This window comes from Seriola dumerili, unplaced genomic scaffold, assembly GCF_002260705.1.
Source record: "Seriola dumerili isolate Sdu_G_001 unplaced genomic scaffold, Sdu_1.0 BDQW01000550.1, whole genome shotgun sequence".
Lineage (NCBI taxonomy): Eukaryota > Metazoa > Chordata > Actinopteri > Carangiformes > Carangidae > Seriola > Seriola dumerili.
This window is the reverse complement of record NW_019174805.1, coordinates 1,364,279-1,375,250: the sequence shown is the minus strand read 5'-3', so window position 1 is coordinate 1,375,250 and position 10,972 is coordinate 1,364,279. Positions and strand designations below refer to the sequence as shown.

At 44.4% G+C, this 10,972-nt stretch overlaps 1 protein-coding gene across 2 annotated transcripts in view; it reads right to left on the bottom strand.

The window, feature by feature from the left end:
• Positions 1 to 2,286: 2,286 nt before the first annotated feature.
• Positions 2,287 to 10,972, bottom strand: part of glg1 (golgi glycoprotein 1) — a 33,191-nt gene continuing 24,505 nt past the window's right edge. The window contains exons 16-27 of one of the 2 annotated variants that reach the window (XM_022764556.1): positions 10,446 to 10,563; positions 9,878 to 9,970; positions 9,185 to 9,322; positions 8,934 to 9,057; positions 8,695 to 8,837; positions 8,483 to 8,584; positions 7,760 to 7,867; positions 7,365 to 7,485; positions 6,972 to 7,078; positions 5,942 to 6,105; positions 4,158 to 4,301; positions 2,287 to 2,742 (exon numbers count right to left, since the gene is read on the bottom strand). In XM_022764556.1, the coding sequence (XP_022620277.1) occupies positions 4,178 to 4,301; positions 5,942 to 6,105; positions 6,972 to 7,078; positions 7,365 to 7,485; positions 7,760 to 7,867; positions 8,483 to 8,584; positions 8,695 to 8,837; positions 8,934 to 9,057; positions 9,185 to 9,322; positions 9,878 to 9,970; positions 10,446 to 10,563 (1,342 nt within the window). In that variant the 3' untranslated portion in view covers positions 2,287 to 2,742; positions 4,158 to 4,177. The remainder of the gene's footprint in view (positions 2,743 to 4,157; positions 4,302 to 5,941; positions 6,106 to 6,971; positions 7,079 to 7,364; positions 7,486 to 7,759; positions 7,868 to 8,482; positions 8,585 to 8,694; positions 8,838 to 8,933; positions 9,058 to 9,184; positions 9,323 to 9,877; positions 9,971 to 10,445; positions 10,564 to 10,972) is intronic. The other variant, XM_022764557.1, reaches the window with a different exon arrangement.

Genomic DNA, 10,972 nt, shown 5'->3' with positions numbered 1-10,972 from the left:
AATGTTTAAGTGATCTGAACGTAAACATAATGTGGCACAAACTGGGACTGTGTACGAGTCAGTGTATTTTTATTTTATTTCCAGGTGAACTGAATCTGTTTCTGTACTTTGTCCTTTCTCTGATTCTACATGTAAAAATGACTCAATTCAACATAGAATAAACATGTTTACCCCGACGCTGTGTCTCCTGCGGGTTTAATGTCTGTTCTGAGTCGTGTTACAGGCTGTAAATCATCCTGGAAGATTTTGTTTTTTTATGTTTTTGAGACGTTTAACTTGTAAACTGTTGTGTTCAGTAGCAGCTGCGAGGTCGACATGTTTTGGTCTGAAGAATTTAACACGGGTCTGTCAGACGACCTGAAGCCTCCACGGACCAGACAGAGCACACACATGAAAACAGACAACACACACGCAGACATACTGTCGTATGTATGTTAACACTGTATGTCTATAGACAGACAGACAGACAGACAGGCAGACAGACACACACACACGGCTGCATAAAGACCACACACTGGTGTCAGAGGATTTATAAATTATAGATAAATCAGAAATGTTAGCATACAGCGTTAGCGTCCATATCACATAAGAATGAATGAGCACCTAAGGGTGCAGAGCCAGATAGCAAACTGAAACCTCTGGCCCAACATATACCTGAGTCCTTGGCCCAAGTCTGGCCAGTGTACTTCCACATCTGGGCAGATCTGTTATTGACTGACAGCCTGGAATTGGTCCAGATGTGGAAGTAGCATCTTTCACTCATGCTGTATATGGGCCAGATTTGGGCCGTGGAACTGGGCGTTCACTGGGCCAGAAGAAAACAAGCATGTGATTCAACTATAGGCTGGATTTAATTTGCCATCTAATTACCTTTAGAGGCGAGAATATCACATAATGAACCAAAAAAAAAGAAGACTAATTAAAAAACAATAACTGTTGTGGGCTGAAATGTAAAATACTTGAATGTAAATTATAGTTTAACTTGTCCTTTAATTTATTCAGAGGAAACATTTCACTGTCACAATGAAACTTGACTGATTCATGTTTCCATGGTTATAGTTATCATCATATTTCAGTTCAGTGTAGTTTCTGTTCAATTCAAGACAAGAAACTTTGTTCGTCCACAGGGAGCAATTTAAAGTTTCTATAATGTATGTGCAGATAAAGATGAACCTACAACAGTATTATTGTAATTGTCTGTATGTTTTACTGCTGCTGACAAGTTTTCACTTGAGACTAAAACAAACAATAGTTCAGGCTGAATGCCATCTTGTTTTTTAGGATTTGGTTTTCGTGTCTTTAAATACTCCTGCACAATAACACGTCGCAAAAGCACATTTTAATTAAATCCCCAGTCCCTTAAAGGAGCTAAATGTAAGTTTTGCCACTGCTACATACCTAACGTTAGCATTAGCGGCTATTTACTTACCAGTCTAGAAGAAACATTGTGAGTTCAGCATCAAACTTCATTCCTTTACTCACCAACAGCTGTAAAGAAAAAGGAAGCTGGAAAGAAACATGTCGACTTGAATGTTAACTCGTTTTTCCTCTATTTCTATCACTTTCTTCTACTGAAGTTAGCATGCTAATCAGCTAGCCTGTCTCACTGTTTAAATTTAACGGCACACATGGAGAATTATGGTTTATTACGACAACAGGAGTTTTTATGTTTTCGTGTTTTCCATGTTCATACGGTCAAGGTCAGTGTTCCCTCGCAAAACACTTTTCAGCCTTAATTCAAGACTTTGCACAGCAGTTTCACACAAACGGTTATTTTTATTTTTATTTATGATTCTGGATAAACTGGGATGTAACCGGAAAGTAGTCTGAGTGGCGGAGGGATACAACCATGAAGCTGTTTTTCTAGTTCCTATCATTTTGGCTATTGTTCTGTTCATAGTCGGTTTCTCATAATGCCAATGTATTTAATAGATGTTGAGATCCAGACCGTCTCATTTCGCTTTGGTCCTCTCGGTCTACGAAGGGCCACGCCACCGTCCTCCGACGGACGCGTCCCTTGAATACGGACACAGCATCACCCTTTGTTTAAAAGGAAAAAGGCTCAGTTAACAGCTGGTCACTGTAGCTTTTAAAATCAAACAAGAGGAAATTGTTGGAGCCTATTTTCAGCAGTGGATTGATCCACACTTGGCACTCTGGTGATTATTGCTGGCAACACACACACACACACACACACACACACACACACACACACACATATAAATGGAATATCACCAGGCTTGTGCTTTAATGATGGTTGTGAAATAAGCAGAGCTAACAGTGGAGTAGAAACCTTGCAGACTTTATTATTATTAACAAACTGTCCAATTTTCATCTGTACAGAACAACAAAAAGAAACCGAAAGGAAAAGTGGACAGAGAAAAAAAAAAAAAAAAAAATCTGATGATCACAAACTCCATGGATTCAGACACAAAACATTGTTTACAAAAAGATCTTTTATCATCACAAACTTAAAATCAAAAAAACGTTCTAGTCGTCATCGCGTCGGACAACGAGAACTGCGAGGAACCGACCGGAGATCACACAGCGTCCTGCAGACGCTCACGGTGCGAAATCTGTGGGCAACACACACAAACAGACACGTCATCCATCACACTCTCAACACACACTCTCTCAAACACACACACACACACACACGCGCTCCTCTGCTGGGTGCTGCAGGAGGGGATTCTGGGATGTTCTGTACAGCGGTATCCCTCGGCGGGACGGTGAGTAGGCACGCTTTGATAAAAACCGACGTCAGGTAGGAGGGAGAAAAAGAAAGAAAGAAAGAAAGAAGCAAAAGGCAGTTCAACAAATCAGAACGTCTCATTTTTCAAGCAGGGAGGGCAGCGCTCACCACACCAAGCTTCAACAATTAGAAAAGAGAAACAAACAGTACAGGCTAACTGCATGGTACATAAGTTTACAGCATGTCATCACTCGGTATATTACACAGCATGTACACGTGTTCGGCTCGAGCCGGGAGAGGAGGGATTCTCCGTCAGTGTTTTTCCACAGTCGGCGAAGTCGCTCAGCCGCACGAAGGGCCAAACGGCTCGGCGACACCGTGACTCTGACGTGCGATAAAAAACCCAAACCTCGACCGCCATCTTCCTCTGGCACTTCCTGTTTCGCCGTCCTGCCTGCGAGGGACGTGAGGGACGTAAGGGACGAGCGTTTTAGTAAAAAGGTACGGTGCCCCCCCCCCCCCCCCGAGAGCTCGACGCACCGCAACTCAAACAAAACATTCAGTCCTACAACAAAGTGTTTCCAGCGGACACAAGCGTGGGGGAGTAACATGAAGGTGCAACCCCAACCACAGCGGCGCGGGTTCGAGTCCCACCTGTGGCCGTTTGCTCCCCATCATCCTCCCTCTCTCTCTCTCTCCCTCCCTCTCTCTCTTTAACGGAATTAAGGCAAAAAATAACTTAAAAAGAAGTCGTGATGAACCTGCTGGGACACACTCGCATGGATGTAATATAATTAATGCAGGTGCTTATTGTTCAACGCTTTTAACTTCAAAAGTCACACTCAGGCACTGAACACGTCCCAGCCTGGTCCATCACTTTTTGGTGTCCCCTGGAAACACTTCCTGTGTCGTGTGTTGTCAAACTGATGAAGATTTTGTTTTTGTTTTTTCTGAGTTTTGACTTTGCGGTGCGTTTGTGTTTTCTTCGGTTGCGGTGCGTTGAGCTCTCAGGGCCACCGTAGAAATGTCCTCCATTCATGTTCATGTATTTCCTTCTGGCTGGATGACTATGAAAAAAAAACTTGTGCTTCAGCGAGGGATATGAAACGAAATATTTGACCGCTGCTCCTGGACTTTGTAAACACTCGAGGGTTTGGGCACTTTAATAAAATGCATATTAGACCGTGGTTGTGGTTCATCTGCTTCGCTTTTTCAGGCGGTCTCAGTCCGGTCCTTCAGTCCACATCAGAGTCCACCTGAAAACCTTCACAGCGGCCCCGAGACAGAGAGAGGCGTGAAAACACTCACAACACGACGATATGTTTGTTACAGCTGAATGAAAGTGTGTCCTGAACTTCCTGTTTGTTCCTCACATCCACATCACCGCTCAGCTTTCATCAACATGAAATCACCACAGTTCCATCATTAATCAACAGTCGTTAATGATTCTGGACGCTCTGCCTACCAAAAGAGGCGTTCACTGCCCTACATGAGAAAATCAGCCGGCCGCTGGTGCAGGTAGATCCCCGGAGGACTCTGAGCCTTCGCCGCCTGCTTCCTCCCCCCTCCCTCCCTCCTCCCCCCTGCAGGAAGGAGGGGCGCTCGCTCGCTGGAGAAAAGGCAACCAGAGAACATTCAAATCATAACAAAAAAAAAAAAAAAAAAAAAAAAAAAAAAAAACTTGTCCCATTAGTAAACAAATAAATAAGGCTATGACAAAACAATATATATATATTTATAGATATAAAAAAAGAAAGAAAAATGTGCAATGATTCCAGTATCATCTTTACACAAAAATGTTCACATCTCTATAATAATCTAAACTCTTTTTTTAATTTCTTTATTCTGTTTTTTTTTCCTGCATCGCTCTCAGCTTTACCGTACCAACCAGCGTGATACCGACAGCCACTCTGCAAGTTCATGACGGGGGGAGGAAGAAGAAGAAGAAGAAGAAGAAGAAACAAAAAAGAAAAAGAGATATTAAAGCCAGTTTGCCCAGTTAGTCTGCTCCACCCAGTTCAGGTTGAGACTGGGATCAATACTGATCGTGTGGCATTGATGGTGCGACGTCAAGCTAACGTTTCAAAATTGGCTAAACTGGGAGCAGCAGGTGGACGTGGTGCGTTTATGGCACGAGATAGGCTGGGGGGAAAAAAAAGAAAAAAAAAAAGAAGAAGAATAGTTTAAAAAAATAAATAAAAAAACGAAAGGAGAGTTGAGGTTGCCAGGTCTGCCGACTCAAATATAAAAAGTAAAACTAACCACAAATAATTCCCGTCGCAGGAAAAGCTCTGAGCGAACCAGCTGGGAGTGTTTGTGTCCCCCTCCCCTCCTCCTTTCTTTCATCACCTGTGGCTCGGTGGAGAGCTGGCTGGTTGGCACCGCCCGCCTGGCAGTCCCATGGCGATATAATCTAACTAACACACATCAGGCCCCCCCCCCCCAAAAAAGAAGAAGATATATCCACAGCCAAAAATCCCCCAAAAACCCTTTAAGCAGGAGGACAAACTAGAAGAATATGGTGGTAGAAAGACAGTTTCTCTCTCTCTCTCACACACACACACGCACGCACACACGCACACACACGCACGCACACACACACACACACGCACGCACACACGCGCGCACACACACACACACGCACTGTAGTCATTAAAATACTGGAGTCATTAAGCTGCTCTATACATGAGCATTTCCCCATCCCACTTTCTACACATTTACACTTTCATTTCATTCACCTCCCTCACCTCTAAATGACCTTTGACCCCTGTATCCTTACAAACCCCACTACCCCCCCCCACCCAACTGACCCCCAACCACAGCAAAGGGGGGAGGAAATAAAAAAAGCGCAAGAGTAATACTGCATCTACATCGGAGGAGCCGGCGCTCTGCATCGAGGGAAGAGAAGAAGAATCAGAAGGAAAATAATCAAAAGAAGCAACGGCGGTGGTGGGCGGGGCCTCCTGGAGAGTGGGCGGGGCTCATGTAGAAGCAGCACAGGTGAGTCACTGATCACGCCCACTGTCACTTGCGGGACTGAGAGTACTGTCCCTCCACCGACGTAGGAAGCGGCGAGGAGTGATTACAAATGAAACGCAGCGAGAAGAGTTGAAGCGGCAGGTGGAGTTTTTGTGGCTGTCAGGAGGGTGGGGGTAGATAATAAGGTGGTGGTGGTGGGGGGCAGGTCTCTTTCAATGGTGGTTGTTTCTCCTGTGGGCGTGTCCTGCCCCCGGAGTGGGTGTGGTCTACCTGTCTTTCAGCTCCTGAGTGACGCGTTTGGTGAATCGGCCGCAGAGGAGCCCCAGCATGAAGAGCAGCGCCACGCCTGCACCAATCACAGTCAGGATGTAGTTCTTGGACGGTGACGTCATCACCTGCATGGCCAGGTCCGAGAAACCCTCGGCGGGAGCCACCTGACAGGAAGTACGAAGAGGACAGTGTGAATGAAGCTGTGAAAAAAACTCCAAAATAAACTGATTACCTTCAGATTCTCATTATAAATATTCTCAGGTAAAAATCACCTGAAATAATGTTTTTATATAAAATCCAGTTGTTTCCTCCTGTCAACAGAACTCTACACTTCCTGATGTTTTTCACATTAAAAGCCTGACAGCGAGACTTTTAATTTGTATTAACTGCGGAAAAGGGCAAAGTAAGTTTCTCTGACTTTCAAAATAAAAAACTTTTAACCTAATTTTAACCAGATTGTTGCAGCTCTGAAACTATTTCAAAATAATGCCCATTCTAAGCAGATGTAATGTAGCTCATCAAATCAATTCAAAAAGCCAATTTAATTAAAAAAATAAAATAAAATTCAAAATAAAAGCTTCTTGTAACAAGCAGTTTGTTCAAATTTCAAATTAAATGCCAATTTAAAAACAGATTTTGCAGCTTCTTCTGTCTATTCAACCAATTTCAAAATAAAAGACCCTCAAAAATAGCAAGTAATCAATTTTAGAAATTCAGCCACTTTAACAGATTTTATACAAATGAAAGACCAATTTAAAACTGACACATTACATCATTATTACATCATCTTTTAAACCGGCAGCTCTTCTGTTAATGAATGGCTCGACTTGTTTCTCATGGTTAACAGTAGTTCTGTGAGAGCAGCGAGGTCACACTCAGTTCTCTCCACAGACACAGAAACTGAACAGCGAGCTGCTGTTTGTGTTGTTTCTGTGGCGTGAGGAGCTCAGTGCGTCTCCCGCCGTCCGTCACATCGCCACCAGCTGCGTTTTCACAGTGCGAGGAGGGTTTTCTCCGACAGCTCGTGTACCTTGGCGGCGTAGCTCCACATGTCGATGCGATCCTGAAGCCTCTTCTTGCACTCAGGCTGCAGACGAACGCGTTTGTCCTGCAGCGCCTCCATGAGACACGACATCTCTGAGGACACGGACACAACATCACACACGTTAACCTGTTATCTTGTGTTGATTCGTAGCTGCTTTGTTTCAGCTCAGATGATTTATTGAATCTTTAATACAGACGCTGAAAGCTGCTTTAACCACGTCCTGTTTACTACTTTAAATCTTTTGACAGATATGACCAGTATTTAACGTCACAGCAGCGTCACAACAAACAACCGCACAGAGGGAACAGAAACAAGCACTTTTGATGCTCATGTGTAAAGTTACAGCCGAGGTGTGTGTGCGTTTGTTTGTGGACTCACGGCGCCCCCTGCCGGGTGGGATGGCTGCACAGTGGTGTTTGATGTCCAGGGCGCAGGCTGTGTGAAGGACAGGGTCGACGAAGATGTCCGCCTTGCTCTCCTTCAGCATGTTCAACACCTCCTGCAGGAGGAGGAAGGGAGGAGGAAAAACGAAAGAGAAGAAGAAGAAGAAGAAGAAGATGTGGAGGAGCAGAATAAAGGCAAAAGAGAAAAAAAAAAAAGGTTTGTGATTGAAAATAAAACTCCAGTCATGAACAACATTGTGTAAAATGTGTTTTTACATAAACTGTTTCGTTTTCATGTCAGCAAAAGGAATCGTGCTTTTAAATCAGCGCCTGTGCGTCGGGTTTACGTCACCCTCAGCGGTCAGTGAAGGCAGCACTGAGTGTGTTTACCTTCTTACATCCTTCCTGTTTGATCTTCAGCAGGTTGACCTTCAAACACTCCTCCACCTGCCCCGTCTGCTCCTGAGCTGCTGCCTCCTCCGGACACAGCCTGGAGATCTACACACACACACACACACACACACACACACACACACACACACACACACACACACAGTGTAAACAGGGCTGACAATATCATCGTTTCTGTGGATCGTTGCTTTCATTATCTCCCACTGACACTTTGTTAAATATCAAACTTCTCAGCAGTTACTAAGATTTCTTCTCTAAATCTCTAAAATGGACAGAGACCTTTAGACTATGAGACCTTTAAATATTTTGATTTATGCATCCATCGAGTGACACACACACACAGACTTTTTCTACTTTAAAATAAGATTTCGAGACTATTTGCAACCATTCACAGGACTGTCGATGACCTCAAAGGTGAAGAAATTAAAGATTTGTAGGAAGTTCACACATCAACATTTATTCCCCTAAATTTAGCCAAAAGATTTGAGCCAATCTCAAGCAGCAGGATTCACATAAACAATTCATAACATAAGTGCAGTGGTTTCTTCTCTTCAGCCAAATCACGTGGGCAGTTAGTAAAGACGAATTTAATGTCATTTAATGTGTAGTACTAAATGAAAACTTCTTTTTCTTTAAAACTTATGATCCACAGTTTGTTTTCAGTGTGTGTGTGTGTGTGTAAGAAAGCAGAAGTGTGTGAACCTCCTGTGTGCAGTGGATCTGCAGCTGAGGGTCCAGCCTGTAGTCCAGCGCCGACTCCTGCAGGATGACCCGGATCTGATCCTCGCAGTCTGAGGACAAACGCTGCCACGACACACAAACACACGCATGAGTATTTCTATGTTCTAAACAATGACGTGAAGAACCAACTGCACGTCAGTGTGACTCGTTCATTTCACAGTCGAGACTCTGACCTGGTCGGCGTATTTGAGTTTGAGGCAGGAGATGACCTGACCCTCCAGCTCGCTGTCCGCCGTCGCCTTGTTCAGGATGGGCTGACAGAACTTTGGGATGTCGGCTTTACAGGCTTTCCTCAGCACCGGGTTCAGCCTGTAGTCTGGAGACACACACACACACACACACACACAGTCAGTCAGCAGTCGTACTCGTGGTCCTGACGATGTTAGGAGACCAGGAGTGTGCGGTTGTGTACCGGTGTTCTGAGTGATCTGTCTCTTCGTGATCATCTGTTTGCACTTGGGATCCATCAGCTCGCTGTTCTTGTTCTGCTTCAGACACTGAAGCGTGTTCTTCCCCTCCGACTCCGTGCAGAACCGCTGGAAACAGAAACAGCTGTCACACACAGGTCCTTCATAAAAACAAACATACACTCATGTGCATGTAGTGAACTGGAAACTGAACGTTCTGCACTTTCCCCAAACGCCTCCTGATCATGTGACCTACCCTGATCATGTGCTTGCAGACTCTCATCAGCTGGTAGTCCAGCTCAGGATCAACCATCTCCACCTCCTGCAGCTTGAAGATCCGCTGGTGGCAGCGTGAAGTCAGCTGACGCTTGTTCTCCTTCAGACACTCGATGACCTGCGGAGAGGCAGACGGACAGATGTGGTCGCTGGTGAATCACTTGAAATCTACGTGACACGAAACTAAAATCTGTCAAAAGAGGAAGAAGTGAAGACGTTCTCGCAGAGTTTGACAAACCTGTGTGTTGTGGTATTATACAGCTGTGCCTCGTTCCACCTCGGGGGGAGGTATCTCAAAAACTAATGTTTTTCCCTCTACTACTACTGGTCATTAGAGGAACTGCAGCTTTTGGTACTTGTCATTTTTCAGCCTTGGAGGTTGATGCTTGGCTTAAAAAAAAAAAAAAAAAACCTGCCACCTGCTGGACGTTGTGTCCTCCACCGTTTCAGGTCTTCACTGCAACAACTTGAGTTTCTTGAACTGACTGGAAAATGTTTCTGAGCATTTAAATCTGTTGAACTGAGAACAATTCATCTACAGCTAATTCTTAAAATGCAATTATCAAACTTTATTTTAGACATAATCTGCAGTTTCTCCTGTGCTGAGGTCTGAACTCGCATAAAAGAGTGTGTGTGTGTGTGTGTGTGTGTGTCTGCAGGTGTAGCCGCTGACCTGTGCGTTGCCGTAGGCGACGTTCTGACACAGTCTGGTGATGTCCTGCTTACAGGAGTCGTACAGCTCCGGCTCCAGACGGATGTCCTCCGACTGCAGAGGATTCAGAGAGGATTTAGTGGATTTACAGAAAACACAAGACACAAAGAAAACAGAGAAACTTTTAATCTGTGCAGGCGAGAGAAAAGAAAGTCAGAGCGGCTTAAGGAAACATCTGAGCATCTCCAGAGATGAGCAGCCGGATAAAGACGGTCAGAACAAGAGCTCAGAAACTCACTCCAAGATCTCTACTGAGGTTTTTTTTTTTTTTTTTACAAAATGTTTAACTGGGAAAGTTAAATCCACTAAACTTCTCCAAATCTGCCTGATGTAAGAATATACAACACAACCCCAGCTGTGTATCTGGTCATATGGTTTGTTGTGTTTGTGAAAGTGTCTGTCAGAGCGTTTGAACAGCCGTGGGTTGTCGAGTCCAGTGTCGTCTGACGTTTACTGTGGTTGGACTTCCTGTCTCTGTGCTGCTCTGTGGAAACCTCGCATCAGGTGAAAACCGTGCCGGTGAACGTACCATCTCCACCTCCTCCACCCGCAGCTGTTTACGACATTTGACGGACACTCGCTGCTCCTTGGCCTCCTGCAGCGTGTCGTTCCTCACCGTGGTGCTGAGGCAGATCACCACGTCCACCCTGAGCGACAGGAAGACACGAGGTCATTCAGCCGGTCTGAAATACGTCTTCAACAACGTGTCAACGCTGCTTTTAATCAGTTGTGACTTTGACAGATTAGAATAACAACACTTACATTCATACAGGTTTTAAACTGATCACAGATCGATGTGTTTTCTCACATTCAACAAGCCAGATTTTATTTTATTTTTTTCAAACTTTAAAACGTTCTCTTCCACACATTGTAATTTTCCTCAGCGTTTTTCTTTCCCACTGGATGGAAAAAGGCTGTTGGCAGCAAACATTATAATTCAGCCACCACTCTTCCTCTGACACGCTGAGATCTGAAAACCTCAGGAGGAGAAGTTCTGGAAAACAGATCTGACCAAAAACACCTGAAAGTTTATTTTTGACCTTTGGGGAAAAAAAA